This window comes from Myodes glareolus, chromosome 17 (assembly GCF_982192425.1).
Source record: "Myodes glareolus chromosome 17, mMyoGla1.1, whole genome shotgun sequence".
Lineage (NCBI taxonomy): Eukaryota > Metazoa > Chordata > Mammalia > Rodentia > Cricetidae > Myodes > Myodes glareolus.
Genome location: NC_142042.1, coordinates 6,416,232 through 6,436,439, shown reverse-complemented (window position 1 = coordinate 6,436,439; position 20,208 = coordinate 6,416,232). Strand labels below are relative to the sequence as shown.

Genomic DNA, 20,208 nt, shown 5'->3' with positions numbered 1-20,208 from the left:
TCAACTTGATTATAGTGGATGATTTTTTTGGTGTGTTCTTGGATTTGGTTTACCAGTATTTTATTGAGTATTTTTGCATCCATGTTCATGAGTGAGACTGATATGTAATTCTCTTTTTTTGGTTGAGTCTTTGTGTGTTTTGGTATCAGAGTCCTGTGTAAGCGTGCAGTGATATCTCATTTGTATTTTAATAAATAAATAATTTAACAAATAAAGCTTGCCTGAAGATCAGAGAGTAAAACAGCCACCCTGGTCAGCCTTACAGACCAGGCAGGGGTGACATACACCTTTAATCCCAATAGCCATAGAAACCGGGTTCACACCTTTAATCCCAGCCCTAGAGAGGAATAGAAGATGGGAGGAGACAGCTCCCAGACACAGTCTCATTCTGAGATTCCTCGAAGTAGGATCACCATTTTGGACTGAGGTTGAGGTAAGAGCCAGTGGCTGGCTGTTTTGCTTTTCTGATCTTCAGGTTGAACCCCAATACTTGCCTCTGTTTTATTTTTGTTTTTGTATATAAATTGTGCTACAAAGGGGTAGCAAGTGCTCTTGTAATGTCTGAGCCATCTCTCTAGCTTCATTTGTTTTTGAGACAGGGTCTCACTCTCCAGTCCTCGCTGACCTGGAATTCACTATGCAGACCAGTCTGTCTTTGACCTCACAGAGACGAGTCTGCTTCTGCCTCTGGAGTGCTGGGGTTCCAGGTGTGTGAGCCGCACTTCACTTCATTGAGTGATCCAACAGAGAATCAAAGTTTTACTACTCAGCTGAAAAGGTAGTTTTTGAAATCTCTTGTCTTTCCAGCAGGAAAAAAAGAAACCCCCAAATGTATAGGAAGTGGTATGTAATTTAGTTACACTCAAGAATTCAGTCTGCAGCAAGTCTCATTTGCTGTTTACTGAAGTGTGCATGGTGGGAGGCCTGCGCGCCATGAAGTACTTGGATAACTGCTAAACAGAGACGGAAAAACTACAGTGTGCGCCTGACTAAGCCTTCCCCTGCTGCCCAATTGCAGGCTATCCATCTGAGCAGCTTCCAGAAGTTTCCAGGCCACCCTCTTAGAGTAGTGCTTTTCCTTTTAATGTATAAATTGAAAGGCAGGTGTTTCTAATCAGCGATTTTAAGGAAAACAATTTTTCAGTAGACTGTCCGTTCCTGACTTCATAGCTGTGTGTTGATGTCAACTCACCTGTCTTCTAGAAGGTGCGGAAGGAACCAATCTCACTTTTCCTCACACATGGCGTAGGCGGCACTGCTGTGAAGAGGGGCTTTAAGAAGCTGGCGGGCTAAGGGGTGGGGCAAAGTTGTGGGTACTTTTGAAAGGTTCATGTTGTTTATATTTGTATGTGTGTTTGTCTGTTTGAAAGTGTGCCATGTGTGGGTGGGTGCTGGCAGAAGCCGGAAGGAAAGAGAAGATCCCCTGTAACTGTTGTTACAGGTGATTTTGAAGTGCACGTCCTGGGTGCTCTCTCCAAGACAGCTGAGCTGGTTAAGTGCTTGCTGCATAAGAGGATTAGAGTTTGATCCTTAACACCCACATAAAGAGCCACTGTGCCTAAGGAGGGATGGCAGGCACCCTGGGGCTCACTGGTCAGCTAGTCTTGCTGAATTGGTGACTTCCAGATTCAGATATTCTGTCTCAAAAAAACCGTGGCAAGCAATTGAGGATGACATTGCATGTTGATGTCTGGCCTCCACACATGCACACATGAAAGGTCTATCTAGGGCCTCGGAGAACGTCTCCCCAACTTTCTTTCCTTTGGGTAAACCTAAAGCTTTGTAGTTCTGACCCCCTCAATTATCACCATCCTACGCAGCTTCCCAAAGATCACTCCCGAATCATCTATAGTCTAGCGCTATCATGCACCAGCGTCTCCCGCCTTCACTACTCTCCCACTTTAATGTTATTTTCTGTTCCCTGAGCATCTGAGGGTGAGGCTGGGTAGAGAATGACACAGAGACAAGGGCAGTGGAGCCGAGGACCAACGAGATGAGGATGGCAACATCCAGGTTACATCAGAGTGACAGGTCAAAGTGTTAGATCACAGGCCCCCCCCTTCCTCCACAGAAATCAGGGATGCACCCCCTCCCTTACAGCTCTCTTTCTGGGACAGAGAGTTGATAGGCAAGCATGCTGCCCCTCCTTATGAAGCTGTAGGATATGAGTATGGTCCCACTTAGCGCCTGCCTTTTGGCATGTAGCCTGAACCCAACTAAGTCAGGGGGTGTGGAGCCCATTTCACCTCCCTCACCCCAAACACTTTTGAGTGAGAACCCCCTTTTATTTTCTCTAGAAGTGCAGGGTCTGTTTCTCCCTTCAGGGCCCTGGTGTGCTGTACACAGTGGCCGTCTCTTCTGGTGCTTTCCCCCTTCAAGGCCTGATCATGAAGGCCCACAGTCGTGGGCTCTCTCCTGATGAGGCTCATTCTGAAGGTTAATTTCAGATCAGCTCCTTTCAACCAGACTGCGCTACGGTGAAAGAACAAGCAGAGGTTTTAGGAAAGAGATATTTTCTAGATTGGCCAAGATGTTTAAACTTGGGGAGTATTTTTGATGAACGGGAAAATGAGCCACAGGTGGGGCAAATCATTCTATAATCTCACTATTTGAGAGGTGAAGTGTGTGTATGTCTGTGTGTGTGTGTGTGTGTGTGTGTGTGTGCATACATGTATGCGCATGTGCATGTGTGTTGATAGAAATTAAGCATGCTAGGCAAGTATTCTACCACTAAGCTACATACAACTCTTGTAGTTTTGGAGATAGGATCTTCCTGTATGGTTGAGGCTGACTGGGAGCTCATTACACAGCCCAGGCTGGCCTCACACCCATGAACCCCCTGCCTGTCCTCCTGAGTTGTGGACTTAGAGCCATGCACCATGTCTGGCTTTTAAAAGCCCTGGGATCTGTCCTTTGGCGGTACCAAACTCTTCAAAGCACAGGACGGGCAGCCACATTATTCTCCCTCCCTGAAGAGCTCTGCGTCCTAATTTAGGTGAACATCGTCCCCACCCCTGACCTACTGTCAATTCTGTGACTCAATCCTCAGTCAACAGAATGAAGCTGGGCAGAGGTTGAACTAACTCCTAGGCCCTATTTCAACAGCCCCATGTGCCCCGTTTCCTCTGTCGGTCACCCCCCCCCCCAAACACACAACAGGAACAGACATGAGCTTGCCTGCATGTGCATGAAAGGACACATAGAGCGATGTCTGACTCACCGTACCTGAGATCATCCCGTGCAGCCTGGGCCTCGTCAGCTGCTGGCTGCCCAGTCGGATACAGACTGGTCCATTTATACCCATGCCCATTGACGTCTTTTCCTGGGGTTCATGTAATAACCTGGCTTACGCGATTGAAGGGGCTGAGGAGACCAGCCTGACATTCACAGATGACTGTGAGTCTAGAGATAAGAGGTGGGTTTGGGGGACCTTCAACTGACTGAATAAGGCCACAGCAACTGGCGGTTGACACCAGTAATATCTACAAAACATTTTCTCAGCCAAAGGAGACTCTTTGGAGAAGACGCCTATAAAATTTTACAGAGAACTCCAGTGACGCAGCTGCTGAGTCCCCACACTCTTTTAAGGGACCCCTCAGATTCCTTGGCTCTTGGAATTAGTCTTAGCTGGGTTGGTATCCTCGGTCTGTTATCAGTACTCCATCTCGACTTGTTCCTATCTCCCCGGTAAAAGTTACTCGGTTAGTGTTGTACCTTAGCAAGGCTGACATATCCAACTGGGTGGAAATCAGTGGATCCGCCCAGCCATGCTCAGCCACGCCTCGTGTCCCACCCACATCTGGAGAAATCAGCAGAAGATGATGGTTTACGCCCCAAGGTTCTAGGCAACGGTGCAGCACCAGTTAATAGAATCCCAGCTTCTTCTTTTGAAATGATACTTGAAAATCCCTCAGCCCAAGAATGACTGCCCTTTCTATTTTCACTCTGATATATATATATTTCTCAGGACAACACAGAAGTCATCTCCCAGCATGGCTTGCAGTGCGACCTCACGTAGTTGTGTGCTCCAGGCCACGTGCTGGACCGCGAAGCCAGCCTTTAGAGCGCTTCTTTCTTTTCAGACATTAGCACAGAACTCTGCAGGTGGTAAAGAGAAACATGCGCTGTCTTCTGAAAGCCTTTGGGGAAGAGTATTTTGGGAATATTTAAAAGGCACAATGACATCACCAGGAATAGCACACATTCAACCACCACCAAAGCATGGGCTCCTGATGCAGGAGCCCAGGAAACTGGCCTGCCCTTTCCGACTTCTGCAAGCCCCTCACAGCACTGCACACAACAAAGAAATGCCGTGATGGCGAGAGAGGACAAATGCTCAGACAAGGCTGGCCTGTGCCCCAGTGAACGCTCAGAAGTGAGGACACTGCCAGTGGAAGGCAGGATCCCTGGAACAAAGAAAAGACCTCCCTTTTCTTGACTAGAAACCAGAGTCTGCCCTCTAGGGATGGCTGCCCCTAGAGGGGCACCACACAGATATTCTTGGCCATGGGGCTGTGTGGGTGTTGACGGCATGAGCCAATGTGTATGTCCCTAGCAGGCGCATGTGCTTAGAGAGGGCTTAGCCTGAATTGACGTAAGAACATCAACGCTCTACATTTTAAATATTCAGAATATAACATGAAGAAAACATGGGGACAAGAGCAAAAGAGAGTTCACAGCTTTTATGGGCACACATCCATGGTTCCTGTCTGATGCTGCAAGACTCAGCTATTCCCCGTCATCTGGATGTGTGTTCTATTTCCCGGCTGAGGATTGGCTGGCTAACATGGCTCAGATGGGTTTTCTAAGCTTTTGTTCTTTTTGGGAATACAAGGTCTTGTGTACAACTCAGGCTGGCCTTGAACTCTTTACCCTTCTGTCTGCCTCCTGACTGCTGGAACTGCAATTACACAGGCGCGCACCACCATGAGCAGCTCCTAAGCCCTTGCTGACCCAGCCCAGCGCTGCTTCCTTGCACACACGTTCCAGGGTGGAAGCCACTGCTCCTACCTCCTTTGTTGATGCAGAGCAGGGGAAACACCATTCCTTTCCTCTGATGATGGCCGTGGTGCAGATCTCCTGAGGTGTCAAGAGAAGGAGGCTAGGATGAAACATGGGAGAGGGCAGGACGGTCTTCTCAGAAATGCCCCGTGAATCCAGGGCCATCTTCTCCTGTAAGAACTGCAAGCGAGGTCAGGGCCATTGGAAGGCAGGATCCTTGCCTTGGAGATGGGCGCCCCTTTCCTTCTGGCTAGGAACTAGAGGCCTGCCTTAGGCATGACTGCCCATACAGCTCACTCTGCGGCTATTTGAGGGACAATGGAAAGGTCTAAGAGGCAGGAGCCAGTCCCTCTCCTCAATGCCCCTTCATAAGTTTTCCCTAGTGATATTAAAATAGACAATGAAGAGACCTGAATCAGAGTAAGCACGGGGGGGGGGGGGTTATACTGTGGGTTTCATACAATAGTAGTTATTTTAGGGAAAAATCAAGAATAGAATTACCATATGGAAACTAGATAACATACACATTTTTTCCCTGAAACAATTTTTATTGTTGTATGAACATATGGATATGTATGTATTAAGGTGTGTGAACATTTCTGCGTGTGAACATAAGGAGGTCAAAGGGCAGTCCCAAGTGTCTTTCATTGAGACAGAAATTTGCCAGTTAGGCTTTCTAGCTGGCCAGAGAGCCCCAGGGTATGACTGCCTCTACCTTCCCAGAGCTAGCCAGGACTATAAGTACATGCCATTATGTCCAGAGCTGGCCAGGACTATAGGTACGTGCCACTACGTCCAGTTGTTTTACATCCAGCTGTGTTACATGGGTTCTGGAGACTGAAATCACATTTCAGGTGTGAGTGGCAAACACTACCCACTGAGACATCTCCCTAGGATCCACCTTTCACTCCTGAACATCAACCTCACAATTTCCAATGAAGATGTCAGTAGCCTTGGGCTCCTGGGCTGCGTTCCCTGCCCTGCTCCCTCCCTTCTGCACAGTACGCCCTACAGAGAGCAGAATGCAGGGTTAGAAGAGAGGAGCCTCGTGGCAGTGAAGCAGGGATCAGGAAAGTCAGGAAACAGAGGCTCCAGGGTGGGGTGGGATAGGACCCCACCCATGACCACAGCCCTGGCAGTTAGAAGGATGCTGTTACCCAGGACTCAGAAGACCCCATGTAGTCAGCCATACGCATGAATGAATAGTCGAGGAAGCGGGGTGCTGTTTCCAGGCGGGAGCGTGACTCCACACAGAAAGTCACTATCTGCTTTGTGCTGACAGCTAAGAGGGTGCTGTTGACAGAAATTGTTGCTTTTCTCTCTAAATGTCCCTATTTTGTATTTCAGGTCTTTACGTAATGGAGGATAATTTCATTTCTGTGATCTGCAACACTGTGGTATATTGTAGGTACACAGGTCTTCCCCCCCCCCCCCCCCCCGCCCAGTTCTAGCAGTGGGCCCCACACGCCTGGCCCCTCCCAGCTGATTCTGCCTGAGGCGCCGGGCACCTGTAATCTCCTCCTGCTCCTGATGGGAGGAGGCCTTGCCCTTTTGAACCCCCTTGCCCACTGGTATAAATACCCGACTTGACTTTAATAAAGTGGTCATTTACTCTTTGGTAAGTGAGCAAGGTCTCTTTTGTGTGTGTCTGTTCAAACCCTCAGGACAGTCGTCCATTCTTGTGGGCCGGAGTTCGGGAAAGCGCGCGCCTGGATCGGGTGTGGGTATCCACAGAAAAGGCGGGGCCTTACAGTATATTAGCAAAAAATGTTGGGTTTGGGTTCAAACTCCACTGAGGGCTCCTTGGAAAGGTGAGAGAACCTCCATCCAGCGCTGAAGACTTGTCTGTGGAGTACTGGCTGGATCTGGGGGGAAAGGGCAGGCACAGCCATGTCCTCCTGTACTCGTGGAGTTTGGTGTCTACCTGAAGATCGACGCTGCTTAATCCATAAGTAATGTATTTCCAAAGGAATGTATAATAGATGCAGGTTTCCCAGACTATGAAGTGAGAGCTTTGAAGCCTGGACTCAATTGGTCAAATGGGAAGAGAAGGGAAGGTGGTGGGGAGAAACACAGATGTTCTAGGAAGAGCACTCTGGAGGGACAAAGGAACCCTGGGGAGGCTGGGGCTCAGAGCAGGCATGTGGATGGCTGGGGGTACAGTGAGGTGCCTGGCAGAGGGGGTCGTTGAACATCAACAACAGAAGGAAAGACCGAAGGATAGATAGTAGACCGAGAAGTGACATCTCCAGTCTGGGGGTGTCACGGAGACCGCTGTGCGTGGAGAGAGCACTCGAGGCTCCAGAGGGTGGTTGGTTGCTCCGAAGTGAGATGCCAGCTTATCCTGTAAGCACTACATCCCTGTACACATACAAAGCACCACTGTATCCTGGGTCTTAGAGCATGGAGGCAGAGCTGTTCGCCATTCATATCTTCAGAGAGTCACATCTCTTCGCAAAGGTTACAGGTGTGGGTTCCGACCCAGGATTAGCACCCACTAGCTACTCCTCATTGTTACATGTGGGCCTGCTGCTTGTTGGGGTTTCTGTTCTGCCTGGATCCCACAGTCGTCAGGCCCCAAATTAAATCACACTGAGATCAACATAAGTTATAAAACGGATTGGCCCATTAGCTCGGGCTTCCTATTAGCTCTTATAACTAATATTAACCAATTATTCTTATCTGTGTTAGCCACTTGGCTCAGTACCTTTTTCAGCAGGGCAGGTCACATCCTGTTTCTTCAGTGTCTGGACAGGACTGGGGAGGAATGGGCTTCCTCCTTCCTAGAATTCTCCTGTTCTCATCGCCCTGCCTCTACTTCCTGTCTGGTTGACCCACCTATACTTCCTGTCTCACCAATCAGCGTTTATTTAAAACATGATTGACAGAATACAGACAATTCTCCCGCACCACCTCATGGCCTGTAAGCTGCATTTGGTCCTGGTCCAGCAGCGGAGGCTAGGTCTTCGCACACATTACCAAAGAGCCTTCTGAGACAACATCTGAGGCTCTGGCTCCTCACCTTAGCGACAACTCTAGCATTCAGCTTCGTGCAAAGTATGTAAAGATTTGCTGATTAAAATGCAGAAGAAACACCCTAGGAAAAGTCTGGGGAAAAGAATTTACTAAATATATTACTTTCTTTCCCCCTCTTCATCATCATCATTTTTAAAAGAATGTTAAGCTCAACAGTAAGCATAATAAGTACACTTTTTTTTCTCTCCTTAATTGAGTGGTTACCATGGTAACTTGAGAACCGACCACTCATTGCCCTCAATGAATTTCAGACACACATTTTTTTTTCTTTATCTGCTTAAAGTTGTAGTACGCTGTTAGGAAAGGCATTCTTGAGCTGTGTCCCCCAATCCCACTTTGAGGTCAGCATTCCCTCACTGTGGGACCCAGAAATGGCAGTATTTCATTTCCCTGGGTAAGAAAACTATAATCTGGGGAGGGATATGTTGGAAGAGTTCTTAGGTTTCAGAACCGTGGCACTGACTGCACCATGAGGAGCAACCATCTGAGCCTTGGATCCACTGGCACCTGGAAGATTGATCACCAGAGTCACAGACAGCCCCAACTAAACCAATCAGAGGAAAAGATGGGTAGACAAGGTAAGAACACATGCAACACCATAAAGATCAACACGACACCAGTAAACACTAGGGACCCTACAACAGCAAGACTTGAACAACCAAATAGAGATGAAGCAGAAGAAAATGACCTAAAAATAACTTCAGGAGAATGTTTGACGCCCTCAAAGAAATGGAAGAAAAGACAAACAAAAAATTGGAAGACATCAACAAATCTCTTAAAGAAAACCAAGAAAAAGCAATCAAACATAAGAAAGAAACTATTCAAGACTTGAAAACTAAAATGGAGACAATAAAGAAAACACAAGGAATTATAGAATCATAGAAACAGAAGCTGTGTTAGTATTGCATGTAGTTATGTTACAACACAGTCAAAATGCACCTAGCAATCTGCATTATCAACACAGACTGAAGAAAAGCATCAAGTTGCATGGGATAGGAACGACATAGGTGTTATAAGGGATTGAATATGTAACAAGACGACACTAACAGGACTTAGGAACGCATTGTTTCACAGCCAAGGAGTGGTTTCTGTATGTTTGCCTGCCCCGCACCAGGTGTTTTAGGTATCACTGATAAGAGATGAAGATCCTGCACCCCTAGTTCTGGCATTACAGATGCAGTGGAAACAGGAAGACAGATGTAGGATTGATCAACCCTGCACTGAGAGCACTGGATGCCTCCAGAGGCTGGGACCAGGAAGTGATACACAGAGGTCTTCTGCTGTCTGCAGTTTTGCATGGGTGGTGCGGTGTTCAAGGTGCAGTGGTGCACACTGCTGCCTTCCAGCTGTTTGCAGCTTTATTTCTTAACTTTGGGGTGGGTAAATGATGCTTCCAGGTTCATTCTCTATGACATTTAGCCTTTCTGAAATGCCTAATGAATACGGATTTACATTTGTTTTCTGGTTTTGCCTCCATAATTTTCTTTTGTTCTAATAAAAACATGCTCCCCCCTACAGACAACAGTGAGGTCATAGGAAGATTAATGGAGGTGTTTCGAGCACAAGATGTATTTAAGAAAGCCTGTGTGCTTGGGAATGGCACGGTGTCTTGATATTCTCTCTGGAAGCCTGTGGGCTGCACTTAGAGGCATGGAATCAAGACAGATGGTGAAGCCAATTCATTTCCCAGGAGGCTCTGCTGCTCAGCCTAGGGCACTGACCTCAGCTGACCACAGGTGGCCGGGGAGTCAGAGCAAAAGCTCACTGGCCAGTGAGCTGCAGATACTCGGGCTTTCTATGTGTTCTGCAACCCGAGCCACAGAGCCGAGAACTGCATCAGATTTAACAAAAGGAACAAGGTTCTAGAACTAACTCCCCAGTGCTCTCACTGCTCCCATTTGTGGTGCATGTGTTGTACAGCAGGTTGCGTGGCAGTCACAGTGACAGAAGGCATCCCATGTTTTACAACAGGCAAACAAATATTATGACTTAAGGTGTCACGGGTTCCGGAAAAAAGATGAACAAACCATGATTGTGAACTTTTTTTCTTTTGAGATAGGGTCTCACTACATAGCCCAGTTGGGCCTGAAATCACTCTGTAGACCAGGCTGGCCTCGAACTCACAGTGTTCCACCTGCCTCTCCCTCACTGTTGCTGGGATTACAGCCACATTTGGCTGACCAGGCATGTTAGTAAGCGAAGGGCTTCCTCCAGGAGCCTGGCCACTATGGCACACAATCAGGGCTTTCAGGGAGAGGGTGAAGGGGCTGGGGAAGCTTCTCTATGAAGGGGAGAGATTGCAAAGGAGAACTCTGCTTAGTGATGACTGCAAATACCTTGGTGTGGCTGGACCAGTCACAGGGATGAGCTTGGAGAGCAATGGAGGGGACAAATTCTCATTCATAATCCCCATGGGTTGCATTAAGCAACTTTGAGGTGAGGGAAGAGTCAGGAGGGGTTTAAAAGAGCCGACCGCCATGGTTGGCTTCCTTTCATAACGATCACTTCGTGTGATACGAGGACTGAAGCAGAAAGACTGGTTAGCGGTGTCGGGCAGGAGGGCAGAGGAGTTGCTCAAGCAGGGACAGTGGGACTGAGAGGACAGGAACCATTGCTGCATAGGACATCTGATTTCCTACCTGGCTGAATCGAGGTGGCAGGGAGGGAAAAGAGAGGGGCGAGGAAGCACCTCGGTTTCTGGCTTGGGCAGCTGGGGGAATGGTGGTATCCTTCCCAGAAACAGAGGAACCAGAAGGAAGGGCAGGTTTTGTGGGGGACAATGGTTTTGGATGTGTTGAGCTAAAGATGCATATAGGAGATCCAACCAGTGCTATTTGGTGGGTAGATAAGTGTGACAGAAGCTCACCAAGGCGCTCGGGGTGAAGCCAACCCTCTGAGAGAAGAGGGTATGCAGTCAAGTGTAAGGGGGCCACAGACAGGACGCTGGGCATGTACCTGAGTAATGGATCAATGCAGAGTTTGGCCGGGAAATGAAAACTGAGCGAGTAGGGAATAGGGGACTGTGGGGCTAGAGCCTTAGGCTGAGACTAGGAGCCTTGCTATCCAGCCTGACTGGGGCTCACGGACCTCCCTGGACACACAGATGTTCCTTTTTGTAACCTCTTCTTTGTAATCATCTGGGTAGAGCCACTGATTGCTACTAAACACAAGATGAGGTCGTATTTGGCTAAAGTTCATTCCTCAAGTCCCCCAGGCCCTCGGACATCCATGAGCTCTTTGGAAGTCACCCATAAAAGGTCCTCTGGGAAGAAGGCAACTGGATTTTGATTGATTTAGTGTCTTAGCACAGCTTAGCCTATTGTTCCCGACCCAGCTCTCTGGATTGCAACTCTTCTTCCCCCTCTTGAGTTCTTCCCAGATTTGACTTTTGTCGACTGTTGTGACTTTGTATTAACTGCCTAATTTCTCCGTGCCTCAGTTTCCAAGTCAGTAAAATAAGGCATAGAAACAGTCACATCGATTCCTAGGGATAAAACCACCTGAAAGAAGTGAAGGAATGCAGGTCTAAGAACAGCAGACACTGACAGAGAGGAGGTCATCAAGAGCCAAGGCGTGACCCACCTGCGTGACCCACCCGCGTGATCCACCCGCGTGACCCACCCGCGTGACCCACCCGCAGTCAAATCCATCTGGCTGCCTACTTCTGTCAGCCTCTCAGATGAAACAGGCTTCTTTGTTGTTGTTATTGTTTTTAAGAATAGTACATATTTTACTTCAATAAAAATCAAATCATATTTTGTCTTCCAGCAGATGCTTGAGCTAAAGAAATGAAGGCATCGCTGAGACACAACTTGCATCTCCACCTTCAGTTTGACTTGGTTGGCTTACATGGGAATTAGTTGGGGTTCAGCATTCACTCCCCACAAATATTACTGTACTGGCCCTCTGCCACATTCATTTGCTTTTATATTGTTATAACCTTTCTAGTCTGAGTCACTGCAGCAGAGGCCAGATGGCCAGCAAGACCCAAGACATTTGCTACCTGGTTCTTTAAAAAGAAAATTCAGTGAATTTTACAGTGTCCAATGCACCAAGGTCAAGAAAAATAACTAAAAATTGGCATCTAGAGCTGGCAATAGATTTCAGTAACCTTGATCGTGGCTCCTTTAGAAAGGAGAAGCAGATTTTGGTGCCTGGAATATCAAAGCTTGATTTCTGACCATAGCCTGTAGGCTGAGTGGTCCTGGAAATCACGCGTCTCTGGTTTCCTCAGCTGTAGCTGGGGAGGGGCAGAGCTGCCCTTCTGAGCTACTGTAAAGATTGTAAGTCACAGGACATGGCGCCGGCTTCCCAGCGCGGTACAGACAGCAAGTTCAAGTGCAGTGTTTAACCCGCTCCCTCCAAACCGCTGTTCTTCTGTAGGCAGGGCCTTGTCCCGTTGAAGGACTTGCTTTCATGGCGTGCGCTCCGACACCCCGTTTTGTGCATTGCCTTCACAAAATCTCCCCACTTTGCCGATGTCATCCAGTTAGTTGAGCATTCTGTTGAATGCTGTGCTCGGCCCCGCCCCCTGGTTCTCTAGCTCCCCTCCCCTGCTCAACTCTTCCTTTGCTTATGGCATCTGGTAAACCTAGAGAATTTACTAACATACTGGGCTTGCTGTGCACTGTGTGTCGTCCCTGACAGGATGCAAGCTCCCTGAGCAAACGTCCTCATGCGGCCAACGAAGCTATAGTACAAGCACTTAAACAGAATCCGGAATATAGAACTTAACATTCACCCAATGACTGCATGAAAAGAGACTAGTGGAGATTGGATTTTTAAACTTTATTTTTTGACTGGGTGTGCTCTTCCAATCTGAGTATATGTCCTTTTCATGTTTATAAAATTCTCAACCATTGTCTGTTAAATCACAGCCTTTGTTACTTCATTCTTTTCTTCTGGAAAGTTCAGGATACATTCGTTGGTTCCTTCTCCCCTTGGTTCCTGCTGAGTTCCTCTTCACACTAGACAACTGCTCAGGTTTCTGTTTTATTTTAAGGGGATTTCATCTGCCCCATCATTCTGTTTTTAGTTGTTCTCAGCCAACTTTTCAAACTGTTAATGGATTTTTTTATTTTAATAGCAATTGTATTTTGAGCCAAGTGCATTCGTGATTTGTCCCGTTGCTGCAAGCGTATCTGACAAGAGCAGGCTGAGGGAGGGGGGTTTATCTTGGCTCACAGTTCAAGGGTGCTGCCATCAGGGCATGAGCACCAAAGTGACAGGAGCAGGTCACAGTGCATCTACAGTCAAGACGTAGAGAGGAGGAGATGCATACATGTTCAGCCAGCTTCCTCCTCTTATGCAGTCCAGGACCCAAGGTCCGGGAATAGTGCCAGCCCTCTTCCCGGTGGGGCTTCCCTTCCCTATGAACTAATAACGAATGGCCCTCATGGGCACACCAGGGTCCAGTTTAATTTTTCACATGTGTGCCTGAAGTCATGGCTCTTAAATAATTCCAGATCCCGTTAAGTTGATAACCAACTATCACGCTTACAATATTAATTTTTTCTCTTTCTCTTCCCATCCTTTCTTAGAGTTGCTTCATGGAGTCTAGCCTTCCTTTATTTCTTTGAATGTTTAAAATATTTCTACCTGAGATTTCTTCCAGTGTTTTCCATTATCGCTAGCTCTTGGTGTGTGACGTTTCTCACTGGTTGCTGGATTTCTTGCTGTGGCCATCTACAATTTTAGATGCTCCCTGTGAGCAGTGGCCATTTGCCTTGGTTGAGACCTTATGGGTCAGCAACTGAAGAGGCACCAACACTATACCCTGGTTTGTCTTCCCCGGGTTGGACGGGAGGTAATGCACTATGGGTCTTAGAAATGTGTGCTACAATTAGACATCTACAGCACCCTCCCTCTCCCAGGCCTGTGGAACATCATGGAAGACAGAGCAGAAAGAATGCCAGGGTAAGGAGGGGATGATGCCGAGCTTTGTCTTCTATGCATGGCATGGTCGTGGTACTCCTGAACTCAGCAGCTGTGAGTACTTCAAAAAGATACGGCTGGTCAACAATCTGGCTTCAAGTAGGAGAACGCTCATAAGGCCCTTCTCCTTCCTGAGAATGTGTAGGCAGTTAATGGTTGCTGGAGGTCAGACACTTTTTTCAAAGTTGTAGCCATTGATGAGTGTAAATATTCTTGTAAATAACCTCTGACCCCATGCTTCTATAAACTACCATAATAAAACCCACTGGGTCATCAAAGCGTAAAAACAAAATATCAAAGTAAGAGAGAGACTAATTGGCTGGGGAGTCATTGGACATGGTAGGAGGTTCCGAGAGGGAAATCTATGGATATGACTAAAATTTATTATGTACATGTACGAAAACAAGACAATGAAACCCATTAATATTTATAATTAACACATGCAAATAAAAATATTATAGGCAAGAAGCTACATCCCATGCTCCACATCTCCATTGTGAAACTATTTGTGTGACCTTAGGCAAATGACTCTATCCTCAATTTCTTATCTGTGAGGTGGAAATCAAAATTCTACCTGTGGAGTTGCTGTGGGAAGTTAGTACAACAGTGAACACAAGACCAATAGCTTAGTTTTCTCTGTAGTAAATGCTTAATAACTATCACCAGGCACTCTAAACACAGGGTAACCATTATGTCAATATTTTCATGTTTTGTGATGGGAGGAACTTAATTTATGAACACACGCATACACACATATACACACATATACATGTGCACGCATGCTCACAGTACACACACACACACACACACTCTCACGGTACACACACACAATCAGTCATCTCAGTCATCATATGTGGACAGCAGTCAGACATGTTTGCTTCACTTGTGATGTAAACTAGTTGGAACAGGAGCAGAAACCATGACAAGAACACACTTTGGAGGAGCCCTGACAGGAGTGGGCACGGAGTCTAAGACATTATCTTTAAAAAAACCCTAAGGCCTAATTGGGGAGTCGGATCACTGGCCAACTATTTTGAGTCAATAAAATATAGCAGTAGAGAACGTTCTTGCTGAGAGGGAAATGACCAGATCGATGTCTTCAGTTCAGTTCAAAGGGAACAAACATGTTTTCTTGGGCATCATTCTCCGCAAAGCGTTAGACACTGAACAGCAGATCTCCGAAGCCACAGCTCAGCCGTGTTCTCTGTTTAGTACTGGGAAGGTAGAGCACATTCATTACTTTTCTCATTGCTCTGACCAGTGTCGAGAGGAGTGACTGAAGGGGGAGAGGCTTATTTTGACCCACGGTTTGAGACAGTACACTCTGTCACAGAGGGGAAGCATGGCAGAGGGAGTACTCTCAGGGTGTGGCGGCATAGGGCTGTTCCCTTGAGGGGGGAGAAAGGCTGCTGCTCTCTTTTGTCAGTCATGAACTCCAGACTGGAATATTACTCTTCCTGTTTTGATCTTGCCATCAGTGGATCCTTCGCCCGAAGGTATGAGTTACTCTTTCACTCGGCATTTATTAATCCTCTCAACTACACAAAATTAACCACCATACAGAAAAGGGGAACTTATTTTTATTTCAAGGAATTTTCAACCATCAGTCCCTACCTTAATGAACTGTTTGGGTCTGAAATGAGGACAGGTGAGAGAGAAAAGCATAGCGGAAGGAGCTACAGGAGACAATGGCGTAACACGAAACGCATTATCAGGGATCTGTCAGGATCTCACAAAGTCAAAATTTCAATTTTCTTATTCATTAAAAGCAGAGATTAAAATTAAACACATTTGAATAAAAAGATTCTTTGAGGTTCACTGACCTGGTCATCATAATCTGATCCCGTGTCAACGATCTCTCCAGGGTCAAACATCATCAAAGGGTCAAGGTCGCTTGAATCTAAGTTTAAGAAAGACACGGTTAGCTGGTGAAGACTGTCTGTGTGTAAGCTCCCCAGCAGGCTTCCTTAGCGTCCTACTGCTCCCTTAGCTGCACACGCATTTATACAATCCTTCATCTGCCGCACTCTGTGTCTGGGCTGGGATTAGAGGACACGGACACTCTGGGCCCTGCCCCAACCTTCAGAAGAGCAAGCTCTGGAAGAGCCTAACTTGTCAACAGCCGGAAAGTATGAGATACTAAACCTGACCATCAGTGAAGATGACAGTGGACCTGAGCCAGGAACTTGAAGTTGGAGAGGGGATCTGAGTGTTTAGGAGAGGTGGCTTCAGGGTGTTCTGTGACAGAGACACCAGGGGCACCACGAAGAGAGCAGAAGAGCTCCTCTCTAGAAGCCCTTGCATACAAGGGCTGATTTTCCCATTCTAAACCATGACTTTTGCCTCAAGCCTACGGGTGGCCTTAGCCTCAGTTCTAGCTTCATTTCATTTGCTATGACAAACGCCTTCACAAGGAGACAGGGGGAGGACAGGGATTGCTCGGCATTCAATTCCAGGTTTTACTCCATAATTGAGGGGACGTCAAGAACTCAGGCACCTTGTCACTCACATCCGTCGTCAAGAGCAGAGAAAGATTAACATCGCTGCCGGCTGGCCACACAGCTGGCTTTCTCTACTCACAACAGTCCAGGGCCCAGCTCAGGAAATGATGTTGCCCACTTGTAGGGTGGGTTTCCCACCTCAGCTTATAGTCAAGACAATCTCCACAGACATGTCCACAGGCTGGGAAGGTCTAGGCAGTTCCCACAGGCCAGGCATCCAGACAACTCCCCAGCTAACACTCTTCCATGACTCTAGATTGTGTCAAGCCGACAGTTGACAATGACCATCCTAGTCTTCAAAGATGAGAGGTTGTCTCTTCCGGGTAGGACAGGCTGCACTAAGCCAGTTGCCATCATCCCCCAGGCTCAGAGTTAAACCATTAATTCCCATCATGGGTTATCACAGGACAGTGGACTTGTTCTTTTTTCATGACGCTTTCCTGTGGGGAGACACGCCACCTACTTTGGTACACACACCTCCCTGGCAAGGAAAGAGCTGCCCATAAAAGGTTTATGTATTCTGTGAAATAGCAAACCACCTCCCATTTCTCTGTAAATGGGTTTTGACAAGTCATTCTTGGTCAGATATGAAAGTTTAATGGAGCATATTTTTACAAAACAGTACCTACTTCATCCACTTTTTAGAAACAGAGCACCCCAGAAATAGTGATTCATACTGATTCTTGTTCCAGAGGAAAAGTGGGGTCTCACCCAGTGTCTCCACGCACTTTAACATTTCACCCCTTCTGCCCTTCCTCTGTGTCCCTCACCCTTTCTGCAGATAAGCCTCAGTCTTTAGGTCAGGCTGGCTTTGAACTTGGGAAGTGCAGGTGTGCACCACTCTATGCTACTGACTGCTGCTAACTCCACTTTCCACCAAACTGAGAAGGTACTCAGTGTTAGACCACTCTTTGTGGTTTTCACAGTCTCTTCTATGTTCCTAGGACAGTCTGACTGCCTATCCCGGGATGATCTCAACTTGGAGCAGGAGCTACTGTGTGACAGCAATGACAGAACTCTGGGCTTCCATGTCTCTGTTCGCTCAGGCACCCTGCTGACAACAAACTCTAGGCAGAGCCATCCACAGGGCTCTACCTAGACCGCCGTTCAGTACAGTAAGCTACATGGACAAGGACTCGGAGGGCATGGCTGTCCATTCAGCATTCTGAGACAACAAAGGACAATAATGCATTTGGAGGAAGCACGTTGCAGGGGGCTGTGGAAACATCAGAGGTGGAAGACTGGAATCTAGTGTAAGCCAGGAAAATCAAGTTTCTTCCTAGGCAGCTTTTGTGGACAGCAGTGTTAAAGGCTCTCCTTAGTCACAGAGTGGATGCTGTCTTCTTGACTAGTCAAGTAGAGGAAGGCGTGTGGATGAATGTGTTTCCCTCATCTCTGACTGTCCTTTGCTTCCTAGAGAGTCCCCAGGATCTGAACACAAAGTCTTGGTGAACACGCGGCAAGAGGAGTCCCTTGTCCTACTTATTTTGTGGAGTTGGAAACCATTCTTCCAATTGGTTTCAAGACGTGCAATCTGAAGGGCCCTTAAACAACCCACCAAGTAGGGACCACATGCTAGCCTTGGAAACAGCAGCAAATTCATTAGAAAATTATTTCCAATCACATCAGAATGAAAAGCCTTTTGATTAAAACAAACTTCCCTCTTAGGAGGAGGAGGAGATTGATGAGTCTTCCTAATCAAGGGCTTTGACAGAAATCTCACTGCATTACTAAGGGATGGCAATTCCTGACACACTGTTGCTCCTGGCAACCGTAGTATTAATATATCTCGGATGATAGACAAAGGGTATCATTATCCGCTCAGATAATGATTGAATGGCTTGCATTTTTCAAAGCACTGGTTGCTCAGTTTTCTGGAAACGGGGACTTTACTAATAGCCCAAGGCTCAGCAACCAAGCAAGGGAGACAAATGCTGGTGCTCCCCATCTGTCTTCCAACCAGGACACAACCATAAAAACACTAGACATGACTTTCTTCCTCAGAAACAACCACAGAATTCAGACATTTGGAAAAAGTCTGGCTTTCATTCTCCCCCATTTTGAGTTTTCAGTTTCTTTGCAGATTTAAAGATACCCCCCTTTTTAGATAACAAAGACAGGTCTGATCTGCAATGGCTCCCCACTTCCTGAGACACGCAGTATCACTTGTTTTAAGGTAAGGGCATCTTCAGAAACACTACCTTCAGCATGTTGTTGAGTGGGAATCCGAGACAAAGCGCTTTAAAGAGGCAGCAGAGGTGAACCAGACCGCGTTGCTCTCAGGGACAGTGTCACTGGTGCCAGTCTAAAGTTGTAGGAAGACACCCCTCCCACTTGGAGACTTCCTGCAATAGGGCTTCATGAGCCATAGAGGACGGCACTGAATGAGACTCTTCCACTCCTCTGACTGCCCCGCTTAAGGGGAGCAATATCTCCCGTCCCTATATCCATTAAACTGTTGGATCATGTTTCATGATGGAAAATCAAAACACAATTTAGAAATGAAAGGCATTCTGCTCCCAGCTACTGCACAGCTGAAGAAGAATCAAAGGACCTGTGCACTTTCCCCAGACAGATGCTGCTCCTTCCTGGGCGCTCTCTGTGCAGACTGAGTGCTTCCTGTCCCAATCCTGTCCACACTGAGCCTGAGAATGGCACTCTTGTGCCACAGGGATGGGAGTGTTAGCCATACTTTGCGGCAGAACTCCTTTGAGGAACAGCACTGTATTTATCTGGGAAAAGGCAAGCCCCTGAGTGAGGGGGGAGGGTGGCTCTTCAGTGGCTCTAGGGTAGGATGGGAGAGGGCAAGAAGGAAGGAAAAGATAGGGGAGACAAATCTGGGCAAAGGAGAGCAAAATGTAGTCTAAGACGCGGTCTCTCCCAGTGAGTCTTCAAGTCCTTTGCAAAGACACAAGCTCACATGCAGCCTTTTCAGGGGGACAGGGACACCCTTTCCCCACAAACCCGCTGCCTCATTGCAAGGCCCCTATGAGGCAGGCACTCTTGTCTCCTCTTTCTAAATAAGGAAATACAAGCCCAGAGACACAGGTAGGTAGGTAGAGATGGTTCTGCTGGAACTACCAATGGGCTCCACAGAGAAGCCTGCAGGGAGGGTGCAGAGGCCATCAGCCTGCAGCCTAGAGGAAAAGGCAAAGGAGCCCCAAATGCATACTGGGGCTCAAGCTGAAGACCTGGTTTACCTGTGAGGTGGGAGCTTGGATCATTGGGTCATCTGAGGTGGCCAGATAGAAAAGAAATGCTTTATATGCTGTCTCCCTTGGGCACTTGCATGTGCATGCATGTGTGCGCACACACACACATACACACACACCACAAACACATAAGACATACACATCCTCACAGAGTCTCGAAGACACAAAGGAGGAACTGGTCCATGCAGGATGAGGTTGTGGGGTGGAATACACACTGGAATCACACGGATGGAGAGAGGTGTTCAGTGTGACCAGAAGAGCAGGTGCAAAGGCCAGAGGCAGGCGCTAAGCCAATCAGAGAGCTGCAGGGATGGTGTTGGTGAGGAGTGGAGATAATACATCACTGGACATGGGACATCTAAGGATTCTGGGTGTTTGGATATAAGAAGGGCACTGGTACCCCGCCTGCAGGGAAGCCACAGGTTTTATTTTGTTGTTTATCAGGAAGGCAGCGTGGCTAGAATGGCATGGTTAGAATGCAGCTGGGTTACTGACTGGCAGGAAAGCCCCCAAATGGAAGCTGA

The 20,208-nt window shown here is 47.4% G+C and overlaps 1 protein-coding gene across 3 annotated transcripts in view; it reads right to left on the bottom strand.

The window, feature by feature from the left end:
- Ak5 (adenylate kinase 5) overlaps positions 1 to 20,208 on the bottom strand; it is a 170,408-nt gene that overhangs the window by 42,619 nt on the left and 107,581 nt on the right. For 2 of the 3 annotated variants that reach the window (XM_085677535.2, XM_048453554.3), the window contains exon 8: positions 15,795 to 15,871. In XM_085677535.2, the coding sequence (XP_085533661.2) occupies positions 15,795 to 15,871 (77 nt within the window). Of the gene's footprint in view, positions 1 to 5,010; positions 5,080 to 15,794; positions 15,872 to 20,208 lie in introns of all 3 variants that reach the window. The other variant, XM_087897463.1, reaches the window with a different exon arrangement.